Below are 18,140 nucleotides of genomic sequence, written 5' to 3'. Positions count from 1 at the left end.
TCCTCATGTAATTGAGGAGTAAAATCTCAGTTTATATGTGTTTTTTAGGTTGTATTGCTTTTTCCCTGAAAAATATATTGTATTTATTGTTCTGGGACTGTCACACGTTACATATTTAACTCCATTCATTTCTTAGGCTTTGGGGTGAGCCTGTTAATCTTCGTGAACAACATGATGCTTTAGAATTTTTTAATTCATTGGTGGATAGTTTAGATGAAGCTTTGAAAGCCTTAGGACATCCAGCTATGCTAAGTAAAGTCTTAGGAGGTTCCTTTGCGGATCAGAAGATTTGCCAAGGCTGCCCACATAGGTGAGTACTAATTGCATACTTTATATGTATATTGTACTGTTTATTATTAATTACGTAAAAAAGTGAAGTGGTAATGCTACCACTTACTTAAATACATGAGATGGGATGAATTATATATTGTGCGTACCTTACTATTGGAGGAGGTTGATTGTTTGTCTTCTCATTTTATTACAATGAAGTTTAACAACAGAAAAGTTACATGAACTTTGTGGATCTGTTTGTTTGGTTTTGTCAAATAATACTTGGTTCCTTTAACTCCACCTAAGCTTTTACTATTTTATACTCTTATATGTCCTTATGTATGATCATGCCTAAGAAAATACATGGCATTTTGCATATACAGGTATTACTAATGAATTTTTCCTTTATCTTAAAATAGTTAATAATATTGTAAATATGTTAAGTTTAGAAGATGACAAGTGTGGGGCACTATTTCCTATACAAATGAAATGCTGACTCTTTGAAAATAGCATTGATTACTGTCATTGTCTTTAAGGTATGTGATTACTGTCATTGTCTTTAAGGTATGTTTCCCACACAAAGCATTTATAGCAAAAAATATAAACATTTGTTTGGGTTTTTTTTTTTTTTTTTTTTCTTAAAGGGAAGTTGATTAAGAACTCTTATTGAAAATAGTTAAAATAACTATTAAAATTTACTACTGATAGATACACGTTTATGACTATGGAAGTTTTACTTTGGAACTTCTCTTGTATGTCATCAATTAATTAATGTTAGTTATTGAAGTCCCTTCTCACCAAAATATCACAGTAAGGCAGTATTTTCTACAAGGACACAACTTAGCAACTGAACAACAGGAACAAAAGAGCATTATGTATAGTCATAGGTTGTGTGTATATGGTTAGTGGGGGGTGCTTCATTTTTGAACCATTTTAGAATCATTTCATTTTGGAAATGATTGAGGGAGTGGTAATATTATATATAAATGTTAAGCTATTCATTCTGAATGAGGCCATAAAATTGTTTACACAGAGGGGGCAACTTTTGCTTCTTTTGAAAGACTTTGTGCATTATTAGGTAGACCATAAAATTGTCATTTTAACCTCTTGATTTTATACTGATTTAAAAAAACTTTTCTGGCTGTTTTGGTCAGTTTTTCTTGGTTTCTTATAGACAGTTTTCAAAAATATTGGGAAATTACTGGTTTTCTTTGCTAAGTGAAAATGTCCAGAGAACATATAATCTTAAGTAAAATTCCTGAAGTTCAAATACCTACTCCACAACTAAACTAGTCCTGTTCCATGCTAGAAGGTTACATAAATGAGAGTCCTGTGACAGTCTGTTTTAGGGTATTTATCTAGAATAACAGTTAACAAACTGTGGACCATAGGTCAAGTCCAGCCCTGCATCTGTTTTTGTAAAGTTTTATTGGCACATACCCCCTCCTTTACCAACTGTCTGACTGCTCTCACTGTAACAACAGAGTTGAGTAGTTGCTATAAGGACCTCAAGGCCCAAAAAAACTGGTGATATTCACTCTCTGGCCTTTTACATACAGAGAAACTTTGCTGACTTCTCATTTTTCGAATGACCAATTTTTTACCTGAAATCATAAAATCGGACTTCTTTTTTCTCATCCATGGGCTCTTCCCTAGTTATCATAACAATTTGCTTAATACTTCATATTCCATTCATGTCACTTACAAATGCCTTTTTCATTAACTAAATTGAAAAGCCCTTAATACGAGGGACCATCTTAAACACTGACTATCCCACAGTGTTTTATACATGGTAGGCACAGCATATATTTGTTCAGTGAATTAATTTAATGGTTGAGAGTGAAGTTCTCACATCCTATGTTCTAAATTTATAAATATGTCTCTTCACAAATCTGAAAATTCCTTTGGTAGAATATTGCCAAAAGGTGGGATTCTGGCTCCTATTCAGATAGCTTAGCCCATGTTCATTTGTATGTTCAACTTGTGCTTTAGTAATGTTTCCATTATAGAAGAGGAGAAACATTTAGAAATTTAGCTCATTATAATCTAAACAGATGATGGCGGAAGGAGCATGGTAGACTATATAGAGATGGAGCTGTGAAGCTAGACAGATCTAGCTTCAGAACACCATTTCTCCTGGTAATCTTCACATTCTGAACCCCACTTCCCTCATCTCTGATGCGGAGATGGTCATAGAAAATATTTGTTGTGAAGACAAAGAACCTGTTATGTATAGTGTGTAAACAATCTAATGTAGTGCCCAGCAGAGGATAAATGGCCTGTAAATGGTAACTGTCATTTATGAGTACATTTTTTAACTTAATGGCTTTTGTGTTCTATTATAAATATTGCAAAAGTGGTTTACATTGAGCCCATAATTAAGTAAGATGTTTAGAAAATTAAGGAATAAATTCTCTTTGATCATTTCTTAAATAATATCTTTAGATACGAGTGTGAAGAATCTTTTACGACTTTGAATGTAGACATTAGAAATCACCAAAATCTTCTTGATTCTTTGGAACAATATGTCAAAGGAGATTTATTAGAAGGTGCAAATGCTTATCATTGTGAAAAATGCAATAAAAAGGTATGGATTGCCCAGTTTTGTTTAAAATAATGATGGTTACATATAATGGGTTTGGAAGAATGATTGTTTTCATTTGTTCTCAAAATTTGCCCTCTTTATTCCCTGCCCTGCTTTGTTAACAGTGGTAACAGAGAGGTAGTTAAGATAACGGACTTAAAGGGTTTGTCAGGTAAAGAGAAGCTAGTACCAGAAAGGGCTAGGGGAAGCAGGTAAAGATAAGAGTGAATCACTTTAGAGGTCGCAATAGCTTAATACCACAATCTCTTGTCTGACGTACACAGGCACCTTTCATCCATATCTGACCAGACTGCTTGAGCTCCGCAAAGCTACAGAGCTCATAGAGGAAAACATTGCTCCTCTCACATCCAGAGTTACTAGCTAAGACCGAGAAGTTCGCTGAAACCTAACTGTTAATTGCTTTATGTAGCCACATAAGATTTCTTCTACCACCTGTTTTTTAAAACCACTTGGATCAATTTTTTTGTGACTCACCTGGTACTGGTTTTTGTCTGTGGGCATTTAATAGTATCTTTCTGGGCTCCCAAACCCTCTTACCTCTAAGTCACCTGTATTATTTTGACTTCACATACCACTTGGAGAGGTTAATCTAGAGATTGAGATGATCTGTAAAGTCATACCCCTGCCACTCAAGCTCTAAGCCTTGAGGCAGGTTACTTAAATCTCTCAACTGCTCCTCATTCTCATGCTTAAGGTTCAGTAGTACCTGCTTGAGAGGGTTGTGAGGATTATACATGTTACTACTGGGGCAGCATTTAGCATATAATGTAGCACCTAACTGCCCAATAAATATTGGCTGCTATTATTATATTTCTGTAGTTGGCTCACAGCAAATTACACCTTCATTAAAATAACAATAGCAAACAGGTAATAATGGTTAGGTAATACTGCCAACATAGAAATCAGGCAGCGAGTAAATCACTAATTTTTGCAGTTGGTAGCAAGTGGCATCAGAGTACCTTCTGTATGACTTGTTTCAGTTAACATAAACTATAAACTGACAGAACTGCTCTGATTATGTTCACTATCACGTTATGTTAACACTTAAAATTTCAGATGAGTGTTGAGAATTTAATAATAGAGTTTTAAAGTTTGGTGTTTTTTTGCAGTGGATTATAAGAACATCTAGTAATTTGTTCTGTTCATTTTAGGTTGATACTGTAAAGCGCTTGCTTATTAAAAAATTACCTCCTGTTCTTGCTATCCAACTAAAACGATTCGACTATGATTGGGAAAGAGAATGTGCAATCAAGTTTAATGATTATTTTGAATTTCCTCGTGAGCTGGACATGGAACCGTACACAGTTGCAGGTGTTGCAAAGCTGGAAGGAGATAATGTAAACCCAGAGAGTCAGTTGATACAACAGAATGAGCAGTCTGACAGTGAGACAGCAGGAAGCACGAAATACAGACTTGTGGGGGTGCTTGTACACAGCGGTCAAGCAAGCGGAGGACATTACTATTCTTACATCATTCAAAGGAATGGAGGAGATGGTGAGAGAAACCGTTGGTATAAATTTGATGATGGAGATGTAACTGAATGTAAAATGGATGATGATGAAGAAATGAAAAACCAGTGTTTCGGTGGAGAGTACATGGGAGAAGTATTCGATCACATGATGAAGCGCATGTCATACAGGCGCCAGAAAAGGTGGTGGAATGCTTATATACTTTTTTATGAACGATTGGACACAATAGACCAGGGCGATGAATTGATACGATACATATCAGAGCTTGCTATCACCGCAAGACCCCATCAGATTATTATGCCATCAGCCATTGAGAGAAGTGTACGGAAACAGAACGTGCAATTCATGCATAACCGAATGCAATACAGTATGGAATATTTTCAGTTTATGAAAAAACTGCTTACATGTAATGGTGTTTACTTAAATCCTCCTCCAGGTAAGCATCAAGAATTTAGCTTCTTAGTAACAAAGCATACCTCTTCTTGCAGGATTTCTTGGCAGGCATCAACATGCTTGTTTTCTTTCTTTCTGATTGTTTTCAAGTCCTGTTTCAGATGACTGTTACCTTTGAGCATTATATATTATCTGGGTATTTAGAGACAGAGGAGCTTTTGTTTGTTATAACAATTTGTGTTTATTTACTCAAGCACTAGTTGAAGTTTGCTTTAATGAACAGAATTATTTCATAAGCAGCCTCAGGGGTTTTAACATAGTTGGGGCTTGGAAAATTATAGGTAATGCAGATTTGTATGAAAACGGGGCTTGGGCATACAAATTTGACTATTTTTTAATCTGCACTTTATTTATAGGGCAAGATCACCTGTTGCCTGAAGCAGAAGAAATCACAATGATTAGTATTCAGCTTGCCGCTAGGTTCCTCTTTACCACAGGATTTCACACCAAGAAAATAGTCCGTGGCTCCGCCAGTGATTGGTACATTGTTTTGGATTTTCATTCCTATTATTACTGGCATTTAGTTTGGTTCTTTAATATACTGCTTTATTTTTTCCAAGCCCTAATAATCTTGTTTCAGATTTGGAATGCAGAATTTAAAAAATCTTGGTAGCAATAGTGAAAGAAATCATATTTAAGTAATTCCTGAGATTAAATGTGGCCCTTTATTACTCAGGAGCCGGCTTCTGTTATAGTGTATCATATCTTTGACTTTTGTGTACAAAACATTACAGGATGATACTTAAAGGTTATCTAATCACAAAATGATTACATTTTAGCTTCCCTAGATTACATTCAGCCATAGGTTAAAAAGGTAGAAACTTAAAATGAATTTGTTTCTAATTGCGGAAGTTTAGAGACCATTTATATCATACCTTGATTTAACAATATTTACTTAACTATTCTAATAGTAAGATGTTAAGGGAATGGGGGTTATCGTTTTTGTCATTGAACCTAGGATTTTGTTTGTTTTGTCTTAGGTATGATGCATTATGTATTCTCCTTCGTCACAGCAAGAATGTACGATTTTGGTTTGCTCATAATGTCCTTTTTAATGTTTCAAATCGCTTCTCTGAATACCTTCTGGAGTGCCCTAGTGCAGAAGTGAGAGGTGCATTTGCAAAACTGATAGTTTTTATTGCACATTTTTCCTTGCAAGATGGGCCATGTCCATCGCCTTTTGCATCTCCAGGACCTTCTAGTCAGGTAATTGCCCAGTTTACTACTAATGATTAAATGCTTACACATGAATTCTGTTTCCTGGAAGCTGAAGCCACACATATGTGCATCTGTTTGAGATGTTTACCTAATAAATGTGCATGAGCATGTAATAACCATGTGATCTGATGCCTCAATGTCTATGAGTTCCATTAAAAAGTACTTCCCAGCAATGAATAGTGACTATTGGCTCTTTAAAACTTAACAGAATTTTCTGTTAATTCAGTTACATTCAGTGGCTTAGTTATACACTTACTGTTATACATGAATTTTAATTCATCCCCTTTCCTAAAAAAGCAACCCTTTTTAATAGTTCCTTGTGTGATCAGTCCTTCCAGAAATTTCTGCCTATATTTAACATGTCTATGTGCGTCTTCCGTTTTTATGCAAAGAGAATTATATCGTACCTGCATCTTGTTGCTGGAAAACAACCAATGTTTTCATCTTTTACAGGCTTATGACAACTTAAGCCTGAGTGATCACTTACTAAGAGCAGTATTAAATCTGCTGAGAAGAGAAGTTTCAGAGCATGGGCGTCATTTACAGCAGTATTTCAACCTGTTCGTAATGTATGCCAATTTAGGTAAGAATTTAAGTTTTCATAATTCTGCTTTAATGTATTAAGCAATGAAATCATTGAAGTCAAGTGATGAAATATAACCTGGTCTAAAACAGAAAGTGTTTCATAAAACCTACTATGAATTTTATCTGAAACTTTTTGCTACACTTTTTCCCTTGTACTTTATTTATGCATGTGTCTTATCTCTGCTCAGACACAGGTCAGAATCTGTATCTTAATCATATTTTTATCTCCTAAAGCAGTGGTGCTAGACCTGGTTTTTTGAAAATACTGATTCCTAGGCCCCATCCCAAACCAACGGAATAAGAATTCTCAGAACTAACACAAGGAATCCACATTTTCAAAAGGTCCCAGATGATTGTGTAATATTCACCATGGTTGGGTGAAGGATTTAGTCTATACTTAAGTTTTGTTGAAGTAAATGAAATTAAAAGTTGAGGATAATATAAATATTCACTTAAATTGCCTGTTATTTCTGTTAAATTCTAAACCCAAACATGACTGTCATTCCAGGTTTTATGGTGTCACTTACTAATCCACCAATGATCCATAACCCTTTTAACACGGCAGCATTCTACTTTGTATTTGTCGTCTTTTCCCTTACCTCCCCATACTAAAGATACTTGCATATTTGCAGTTGAAAAGAATATTTATTACACAAACAAGCATAAGGGGAATCTGTACTTCACATTTAGATGTGCCAAATCTTAGGTATTTATAAAAATTATACTCTGTTCAACTCCCTTTTTTAGGTATTCCCTGTCTAAAAAAGCATTCATCATTTGCCCATAATGAAATCTAAAGTTTCTCTGCTGAAAGCAAATACAGGTCTATAAACTTTAATGCAAAATCCTTAGGACCAATAGGCTTTGGGGTTCAGAAGTGTTCGGGTTTAAGAAAGGTAAAATAGTGCATATGCCATGAATTATGTAACATCCCTGGAGCAGTGTCCAGGACAGCACTTTGTAATCATACATATGAGTATTCACATTGAGAGGGCTTGGATGGAAGACTGTAATAGCTCTTGTCAGTTCAGGCCAGATTTTCAAACACATTTTATGAGTGAACTTGTTTATATTGATGAAAAGAGCTGTTTGAATCTAGGGATTTCAAATAGGGATTGTGGACTTGTATTTATTATACTTCTTGGAACATGGCAGTAAATAAGACTGTTACTTTCTAATGGGGTATAGAAGCAAATTAAAGGGTACTTGCCATAAAATATGTGACAATAATGAGGAAAATACAGCATGCTGTAGAAGTACATCAGTAGGGGTACCTGACCAGATTTGGGGAGTGTGTGGGACTTAATGGAGAAAGTGATTGTAGGAATTGGTTGAATTTTTCCATGCAGAGTGAACAGTAGGTGCAGAGACTTGGAAGTAAATTCAGCATGGCTCATGGAAGAAATGAAAGGTTATTCAATCTGACTAGAATTGATGTAATATGGGGATGGCAGGAGCGGTGAGCAGAATTCTCTAATTGTGCTATTCTGTCAAGCCTTGAGAGATTCTGGACTTTATCCTGAGGGCATTGATGATCCATTATAGAATTTTGAATAGACGTGGCTTCTAGAAAGATCATCCTGGCTACAGTGTGAAATGGATTACAGGGAAAGTAAGACTAGAGGATTTTTTAATCCTAGACCACCTGTTGACAGAAATGTGGCTTATACTGAGAAATTGACAGTGAGGGGAATACAAGTAGACAAATTCTGGTGCTTTTCATTAGATGTAAGGCCAGTAGGATTTGGTGATTGGATATTCAGGGAAGGGTAATGTGGGAGAGATGTTAAGAATGATGCCCAGAATTCCAGCTTGCTAAACTGACCAGGTAGTAGTGCCATGTACTGAGCAGGGCAGACACAGGAAGAACATGGACAGGGAATTTGAGTCTTTGTGACACCCAAATAGAGGTGTCTGGTAGAACAGGATCTATTTGGAAATATTTTTGAATCAGCTGAATAAAAATAGCTGGAACTTGAAGCCATTAGAATGGGTTTGATCATCCAGGGAAGGCATACAGTGTAAGGAGATAGCCTGACATGGGAACTTGGAGGACCATCACTTTTTAAGAGACAGGAGGAGGACTCAAATAAGAACAAGAAGAGGTAGAAAGAAAATGAGAGGAACCCAAGAAAGGGTGAAATGGTTACAATTTGAGAACTATTCCCTTAACTTTAAACCAGAAAGAGGGGCAGAAGCCAGGTAAGCATGGGTTGAAGAGCAGGCAAACGAGAAAGTAGAGGGAACGAGGTTAGGCGTCTTTCAAGAAGCTTGGCTTAGAAGAAAGAAGAAAGGCAATTTATAAGAGAATTCTGATTTCTCCATTTTCGGCGTTCATTTAGGATTGCCGTCTAGGCTGGTCCCTGAGACTCCCCAGGCCATAGAAGTGTCCCGAGGATTGCAATGTCATAGTCACTGTTTAACCATTTAATATTTAACTCCAATTAGATTTTTGGTTCTTTTAATTTTTTTAATAATTATTTTTTTTGTATTATTATTTTTTAATAATACTCTGAATGCCAAGTAAAAGTAATCTTCTGATCATAAAGGTTGTAGAAAAAATAACTACTTTATTATGAAGCCCTTCCATCCCAGTTCTTTCATATAATTCTTCCCCTCTCTTCCTGCTTCTCCCTTCTGTACTGTAGGTGTGGCAGAGAAGACACAGCTTCTGAAATTGAGTGTACCTGCTACCTTTATGCTTGTGTCTTTAGACGAAGGTCCGGGTCCTCCAATCAAGTATCAGTATGCTGAATTAGGCAAATTATACTCGGTAGTGTCACAGCTAATCCGCTGTTGCAATGTCTCATCAAGAATGCAGTCTTCAATCAATGGTAAAGTCAAATACTCCATTCTTTACATTGGTTTTAAAGTACTACTGACCATAAATATTTAAAGTGATTCTGAAGAAGTTTCAGTATAAAACAAGAATCTTTGAAAGTCCATGCTTTGGAATATTTTATATTTTGAGTCCTGCATGGTTTTCACATGCTTAAGGGAATCTTTCTATCTACTTGCTGCTGAGGTTGGCATCTTGTTTATGAAGTAGTTTGAGAACTAACTTTTAAATAAGAAAATACCAGTATTGGTATTTAACTTTTATGTTTTATCATCTTGATATATCTGATCATTATAATGCTTCATATTACTTTCTTTGTACTTGGGAAATGATCTATATTATTTTTTTCTTTAAAAAACATGATAAAGCTATTTTCTGTAGTGAAAGCTGGATATTCTTGTGGAGAAGCTGATTAGTTTTTCATTGATGACAAATCTGTATTCTAGGTAACCCTCCTCTTCCCAATCCTTTTGGTGATCCTAATTTATCACAACCTATAATGCCAATTCAGCAGAACGTGGCAGACATTTTATTTGTGAGGACAAGTTATGTGAAGAAAATCATTGAGGACTGCAGCAACTCAGAGGAAACCGTCAAATTGCTTCGTTTTTGCTGCTGGGAGAATCCTCAGTTCTCATCTACTGTCCTCAGTGAACTTCTCTGGCAGGTTAAAGGAAAATATACATTCATATGTCTCTATAACTTGTTATTTTATTTTTATTATCTTTGTAAGTATACAAGTATACTAGTTTTAGGTGTGCAACATAGTGGTTTGATGTTTTTATACATTACACATTACAAAGTGATCACCAGTGTTGCTGCTTTAAATAAGTTCTTTACCACGTTTTACCTGTTCTTAGGTGGCATATTCCTACACTTATGAACTCCGGCCCTACTTGGATCTGCTTCTGCAGATCTTGCTGATTGAGGACTCCTGGCAGACTCACAGGTAGCTACCCTTTTTTTTGTTTCTTGCCCAGTTCTTAGAGTAAGTGAAATTAACAGCACATTTATTATTTTTAACCTCTTGGAAGTCTAATAAATGTTTTATTGTAAAACTTAAGGATGAATAAAATGGTTCCCTCTTCCCTCACAACTTCATTTTTTTTTTCCTCTCATTGCCCAAGTTGCATACTTAATATACTAACCTTTTTCTTTCAGTTGGTGTTGTTTTATATTTGGAGGAATTTTTTGGTAAATGTTTCCATTTCATCAGTGATGCTCTAGAGTTATTTTAGGATTGGATTACGTTAGTTTTAGAATTATGTGAGAGTCCCTTCGGTAAAGAAGTATAGGCGGGTCCCAGTATTCGTTGTAGTTAATGATCTGAAAGTCGGTGTGAGCACTGAGCAAGTGCTACTAGGCTGTTGCTCCCCGGGGGATACACAGTTAGGCTCGTGCAAGCCTCTGGGCACATTTTTTTTCAACCAATCAATACATAACCTTTTTTAAAATGTGTTCTGTTTAAAGAAATCTTGTTTAATATATATTGAAGAATTTGTTGGGAAACAATTAAGATTTTGTATAGTAGACTGCTTCCTCTCTGTCACTATAACTAAAACAAACCTGAAAACAAGTTCTGTAACAACAAAATGCTTAAAGAGAAATTAAAGTCTTGAGTGTTCGTGCGGATTGCAAATGCCAGAAATCATGAAATAATATTTTCAAATTATTCACCAAAATTAACAATCATAGATTTCAGTTAATATTATAAAAATTGAATTAAACCAGAAATCAGTTTTCCATTAAACACAAAATTTAATAGTTCCAAAACTGTAGCCGTTTATTTTGAACACTACCAGTACCCTTCTCAGTATGATCAGAGGAGTTAAAACTTATGAGTCAGTTGAAATGGAATCATAAGTTTTCACTATTTTCTTTTGAAAATACTATAAACATGTATAGCTTTAAACCAGTTAGCCATATCTTAGCCCTAATTAGAATAAGTAATAACACTAAAGGCACATGTGCTGGTTTAAACATGGGAATTTGTTTTTTTGTGTAATAAGATTGCTGTTATGATTCCCTGGCACCAAGCTTGAAAATAAATTTCTCCTAGTGGGCTTTTAGTCTTTCGGTAAACTGTGTATCTATGGAGCATCTCCCATGGGCTTGGCACTGTTAGGCATTGAGGAACAAGGGAGGCAAAGGTAATATTGATAAAAATGGTATTTTTTAAAGCAGTTGATTCATTATCACTTGAAAGAACTGAAGGTAAAAACAGAAAATACACTGCAGTGTTTCCAATTAAATAGCAGGAAGCCTCTACATGGTTGACTGTGTGGCCTGAGATTGTTTAACTTTGCAAAATTACAAAGTTATTTCCAAACAAAATAAGTTTTATGAATGCATGTAATACAAAAAAACAAAACTTGCCTTTTGATTTGAAACATTCTATTAAGTAAAATGTACAGTGTATAAAAGGTTTTTTTAAATTACTGACTATACAGGTAAGATTTCTTTATTTTATTTGTTTTTAATACTTAATTATGAATTCATTTTATTTTATTTTTTCCAATCTTGCAAAACTTTTTTTTTAATTAATTTTATTTTATTTTTAAACTTTACATAATTGTATTAGTTTTGCCAAATATCAAACTGAATCCGCCACAGGTATACATGTGTTCCCCATCCTGAACCCTCCTCCCTCCTCCCTCCCCATACCATCCCTCTGGGTCGTCCCAGTGCACTAGCCCCAAGCATCCAGTATTGTGCATCGAACCTGGACTGGCATCTCGTTTCATACATGATATTTTACATGTTTGATTTCTTTATTGAGATAAAATTCACTATTTGTTTTTTAATTCACTATTTTAACCATTTTGAAATATGCAATTCAGTGACTTTTAGTATATTTAGTGCTGTGCAACCATTACCACTGTCTAATTCCATTCATTTTCATCACTGTGGAAGGAAAATCCAAACCCACTTAAGCAGTCACTTCCTAGTCCTCCTGCCCCCACCCCCGACACCCACTCGTCTGCTTCTGTCTCTCTAGATTTGTCTATCCATGGGCAAATACCCAGGACTTGGATATTCCATTCATCTCATGTGATCGGAATCATACAATATGTTCTTTTGTATCTGGCTTCTTTCACTTAGCATAGTTTTCAAATGCATCCATGTTAGAGTACATATCTATAATTCATCCCTCTTCCTGACTGAATAATATTCTGTTGTATGGATACATTACATTTTATATATTCGTTCACTTGTTGGTGGATATTTGGGTTTCCACCTTTTGGCTGTTGTGAATAATTCTGTTGTGAACATTCATGTACACATTTTGTATTTTCAAAAAAACACCTGTTTTTCAATTCTCTTTTGATATATAGCTCAGAGTAGACTTGCAGGCAGGTAATTTTTAAAATATCTTTTGAAAAATTGGAAGTATTCATAACAAGATTTACTGTTTTAACCATTTTTAAGTGTACAGTGTTGTGTTACCATCACTGCTATCCATCCCCAGAACTTTTTCATCATCCCAAACTGAAACTCTGTACCCATTCTTGCTTTCTCTAACTTTTGCCTATTTTGAATACCTCGTATAAGTAATCATACAATAATTCCTCGTATAAGAAATCATACAATATTTGTCGTTTTGGATCAGAAATAAGTTGGTTCTAGGCAGCCATATGACCTGGGGTGCAAGCCTTTTAACCTCTTTTTTTCTTACATGTTCAAATAATAGATCACATGACTACATCAAAGACCTTTATTGAATGGCCCATAGTAGGCACTTAGTAAATGTTAGCTGCTATTTGATTTTAGAAGTTTTAATTTATGTCGTTCCCTTTCAGAATTCACAACGCACTTAAAGGAATCCCAGATGACCGAGATGGGCTGTTTGACACAATCCAGCGCTCTAAGAATCACTATCAAAAAAGAGCATACCAGTGTATAAAATGTATGGTAGCGCTCTTTAGCAATTGTCCTGTTGCTTACCAGATTCTACAGGTGAGGGTTTTTTCTCTGTGTGTGTGTGTGTATAATTGTGTAGAAACCTCTGTGTGTGTATAATTGCATAGAAACCTGAATCTAAGGATTCTGTTTTAAAAGATGAGAATTACAAGAATTTGGAGTTGTCATTTCAAGTTAACTTTGAAAAACATTGCAAAACCTTTTTACATACATAGCTTTATTTTCTTTTGAAGGGCAATGGAGATCTTAAAAGGAAGTGGACCTGGGCAGTGGAATGGCTTGGGGATGAACTTGAAAGACGACCATACACTGGCAATCCTCAATACACTTACAACAATTGGTCTCCTCCAGTGCAAAGCAATGAAACATCAAATGGTTATTTCTTGGAGAGATCACATAGTGCTAGGATGACACTTGCAAAAGCTTGTGAACTCTGTCCAGAGGAGGTAAAAAAAGCCACCAGTGTGCAGCAGATAGAAATGGAAGAAAGCAAAGTAATTTTTTACTTTATAGGGCCAGTGTTTATTAATGATAATGGGGGAAGAATTATGTGGAATTTTGTTTGCATTAATATGTATACTATATGTGGTCTTAATGAGGGAATCTTTTAAAGAAATTTTGGGGAGATTGCCTGAATCTAGTATTTCTGAGAGAAGCCAAATCAGGTTTCTTTCAGTTATTTTATCTATAACAAAATTTGTCAGTGGGTTGGTTTTTTAAAGATTTTATTTCAAACAAAAAAAATGGAATTTGCCTACATAATTCTTTATTTGTAAATATTTAAAATCAGGAACCAGATGACCAAGATGCCCCAGATGAGCATGAGTCACCTCCACCTGAAGATGCCCCGTTATACCCCCACTCACCTGGATCTCAGTATCAGCAGGTATCAGGCTTAGTTTGTGTTTTTATCCCCTAGAATTTTTACGCATTATTTATAGGATGGCTAAGTTTTCTGTTGCCACTGTAAAGTAACAGGGGGATAATCTAGACCAGCTTTGGGGGCATGATCAAGAGGAATGGTTGGCATGGGGTCACAGTGTGATACGTTTGAGCTTCCCCTGTGGTGTTTCCTGGTCAAATATATGCAGCCCTCTTGTACTTAGTAGATGAAGTTAGTAAAAACTATGATTATTTGTATCAATATAAAATGATAATATTTACTATAATGGATTAAGATGACATTTCCTAATAGGCCAGGTCTACGAGTAGAGACATGAAATATGGCAGTGAAGGAAGACCCTGGATATAGGAATGAAAGAAGAACTGTTTGCTTACATAGCATAATCAAGACTTCAATGACAGTAAAAACTTACTGGAAAAAAGTCAGGGATTTGACAGATTTCCATGAATTTTTTTAGAAGATCAATAACTAAATTTAGATGAAGAAGCTTCCTAAATGAGAACGTGTCTAAGTCCCAGGTGTGACGCATTTCGATCTTTTGTGGCAGTGATTCTGGAACAAGCATTGGAATCCCCTGGTGGGCTGTTGAGGGAGGGGCACCCCAGAGTTTCTGATTCGATAGGTCTAGGAGGTGGGAGCAGAAAAATCTACTTTTCTAAGAATTCCCAGGGGATGCTGCTGCTGGTCTAGGAACCATGCTTTCAGAACCATTGTTTAAGCATTCTTACAGTTCATAGTAGAGGCGGAAGCATGCTGGCTAATTAGAAAATGCACATTCAAGATATTTATTTTCCTAATAGAAATTACAGAAAGTGAAAGCTAAAATCTTCTTGGCTTGGGTGGTGGGAATGTACAGAGAAATGAGAGTTCAGGAGTTTAAAACATTAAGGACCCAAATCCAGCAGGAGAAGAATTACTTCCCTCAGCGCTGAGACAGCTCACGCTTAACCATGTCTGATTAATCCATTATCTTCAATGTTGTGTTGTTTTCATTACCATCATTCTGTGTTGAGGGTTGTCGCTTACGCAGACCTCATGGCCATTAGTCAGATCTCTCGTGTAGAGGTTCCAAGGTGCTTAGAGTGAGAGTGGATGTGTTCTGGAACTTTTGTGATTTTTTTTTTTTTAACCGCAACCAATAATGGGCTGTGTTATCCCTTATTTGTCAGACTTGAATGTGAATAATTTGGGGCACTTTAAATCGCCTTGGCCGAAGAATTACACCTACGCTGCTCTTCCTTGGGGCTTTGAGGCTATCTTTTTTTGTTTCAAACCAGTGTTTTTCATCATTAGCCCAGGCATATTTACTTGTTAAGTCCCAGGAATAAAAAGAAATGTTTACATTTCCACAAGCTTCAGCCTGTGGTCTTTAAAGTTGAAGTTCACTATATTAAGTTTAACATGCAGATCTTGTCTCCCCGCCCAGAATAACCATGTGCATGGACAGCCGTATACAGGCCCAGCAGCACATCACATGAACAACCCTCAGAGAACTGGCCAGCGAGCACAAGAAAATTACGAAGGCAGTGAAGAAGTGTCCCCGCCCCAGACGAAGGATCAGTGAAATGCACACGACTAGCTGGTTCCATCAAGACTGCACCCAGGCCTTACAGTCCAACCTTTTTCTGTGTCTGGCTAATATTTAAAACTAGAAAAAACTATTCCTAATCAATATGGAGTGGAAAGTTTATTCACTGTCTTATCTGCAGAAATTTGCTGTCAATATATAACTCGCCTGCAGTGGAAAGTGTATAGTGTTTTGTAATAAATGGCCTGATGCTAATGTGTAAATGGCAAAGGTGTATATAGTATATTAATGTCTGACTGTTAATTCTTAAGCAAGACTTTTTTCTTGATGAGACTCACAGATCTACAAAACCTACAAAAATTAATTTTCTTGTTATACCCATTGCACTCTCCAACCAGTGTTGCCTGCCTGACGGCAGTTGGATCAACTCCTTTACAAAAACAAAAAATAAACCAACAGCAACAAACCACAGCCCGTCCATGTCAGCCACACCAATAGTTTCATGTTCATTCTTGGCCACTGGAGTCAGTTTTATTATGAGCAATGTAAGGCTGGTAACCTTTAAATTATTTGGTTGATGTGGAAAATTGGTGATGTAACATTGTTTCTAGATCTTTTTCATTGCCTTTTTATTCTGATGTTAGGTTAATCACTTTGAAGCTATAGTTATGCTGTAACATTTAGCATGGCTTCACACCAGGTTAGTGTAGCCAATGAGGAAAAAATTACCATAATGACAGCAGTTGTCCCAGTGTGACAGCTGTATTGCTCAGAGCTTTTCCTTACACCTAGAATATAAAATATAAAAACAAGGGGAGAAGTGTGATAAACAGGTGGATTTCAGTTACACATATGTTGCTTACATCTTAATGTTTGACAATTCAGTCTCTGGGTGGGATAAAGAAACTTTAAGTGTCAGTAATGGGAATTTTAAAAGATTAAAACAAATATGCAAAAATTTGCTATGCCAGGATGCTCGGAGCATAATAGAAGACTGTATTTGGTGTGCTTGTTTTGTTTCTTTTGTAGAGCTTACTAGGAGAACCTTCTAAAACTTGCCTTCTGCTGGATCCCAGTGAAGCGGAGGTCATCAGAAACCCACAGTACTTGGAACACCATTGCACCAAGATGTTGGCTGAGCTGCCGCTCAGTCACAGTTTCACTTGAAAGCAAGAGTTGTCCTAGCTCCTTCTCCATTATTCCAAAAATTTTCATGTTTGAAGCAGGGTCTAATTAAAAAGAAAACTGGTTAATATAATTGAGGTATCAATATCAGAATAAACATTTAAGATGATAAATTCATCAGTTAATACTGTATTTAAAAGAGAATTGGTAACTTGAATGTGTGTAATTTTTTGGAACCTGTCTAAAAACCAAATACCCCTGCAAACAGATACAGTCCACCCTATTCTATTTAAATATTTTGCTGTTTTATTTTATAGAAATTATTTTGCTGAATTCACAAATAGAATTTGATTTAAGAAGAACTTTTTGTCCTGTGGTGTGTTTGGGGGTTTTTTGTTGTTGTTACTTTTTTTTTTTTTTAAGGACTGCATATTAAGGTTAATTCTGTGCATAGCACACCTAGACATGACCCTGAATTCAGGAGTTCAGTCACATTGAGTTTTTGTGCACAGAAAGATTTGACCTTTGGCCCTTGACTGAAGATTTAAGACAAAAACAGGATGTTGACACTGTAAAAGTTTCCTAACATAATCAATCTTGTACTTTTTGTATGTTTTTTATATACATGTATATTTAATGAGCACAAGCTTGGTTGTATTTTTTACAATTCAGTTAATAGGCAAATGTTTTGTCAAAAAGGCTATAGTTGGAATTGAACAAAGCAGAAACAAAATTGAGAATTTGTTATTTTGTGATGAAAGGGGGCAGGTATTTAAGATAAAGCTTTGGATATCTTATCTGCAGTAAGTACTCTGTAGTCAACCTGTGCTTCTAGGTTTTCTGTAACATTAGGAAAATTGACACCGGATAGAGCCTGTTTTTACCTTAAGTATATTACATATGAGTTTAAGTGTGAGCCAAAGTCATACACACCATCTGCAGTTCCAATTGGTAACCTGAATTTAGAAGTTCCTCAATTCCAAGTCTCCTTAACAGTGAGCAAAAACAGGTTAAATTTATTTGAACAACTTGCTATCATAAATTACACCATCTGAGCTGATTTGTGTGTGTTCTGGTCCTTAACAAAAGTATGTAATATACTTAATTTAAAAACGAATGACTTCTAGATGTGAACACTTGACATTTTAAAAGGCTGTGAATTTTTCTCCTTGGAGGGAGATCCCACCTTGGCTGCTTTGAGGGCCTGTGAATCCTTTCCCCCT

The 18,140-nt window shown here is 35.8% G+C and overlaps 1 protein-coding gene across 4 annotated transcripts in view; it reads left to right on the top strand.

Annotated features, from left to right (window-relative positions):
- Positions 1–17,279, top strand: part of USP9X (ubiquitin specific peptidase 9 X-linked) — a 114,546-nt gene extending 97,267 nt beyond the window's left edge. For 2 of the 4 annotated variants that reach the window (XM_070366149.1, XM_070366150.1), the window contains exons 33-45: positions 137–310; positions 2,716–2,857; positions 4,027–4,780; positions 5,154–5,277; positions 5,778–6,003; positions 6,469–6,598; positions 9,249–9,434; positions 9,886–10,106; positions 10,300–10,388; positions 13,240–13,396; positions 13,594–13,854; positions 14,151–14,246; positions 15,691–17,279. In XM_070366149.1, the coding sequence (XP_070222250.1) occupies positions 137–310; positions 2,716–2,857; positions 4,027–4,780; positions 5,154–5,277; positions 5,778–6,003; positions 6,469–6,598; positions 9,249–9,434; positions 9,886–10,106; positions 10,300–10,388; positions 13,240–13,396; positions 13,594–13,854; positions 14,151–14,246; positions 15,691–15,828 (2,698 nt within the window). In that variant the 3' untranslated portion in view covers positions 15,829–17,279. The remainder of the gene's footprint in view (positions 1–136; positions 311–2,715; positions 2,858–4,026; positions 4,781–5,153; positions 5,278–5,777; positions 6,004–6,468; positions 6,599–9,248; positions 9,435–9,885; positions 10,107–10,299; positions 10,389–13,239; positions 13,397–13,593; positions 13,855–14,150; positions 14,247–15,690) is intronic. The other 2 variants (XM_070366153.1, XM_070366151.1) reach the window with 1 other exon arrangement.
- Positions 17,280–18,140: the final 861 nt, after the last annotated feature.

Source organism: Bos mutus, chromosome X, assembly GCF_027580195.1.
Source record: "Bos mutus isolate GX-2022 chromosome X, NWIPB_WYAK_1.1, whole genome shotgun sequence".
Taxonomy (NCBI): Eukaryota; Metazoa; Chordata; class Mammalia; order Artiodactyla; family Bovidae; genus Bos; species Bos mutus.
Note: the sequence above shows the minus strand (reverse complement) of the source record. Positions and strands in the feature narration are given on the sequence as shown.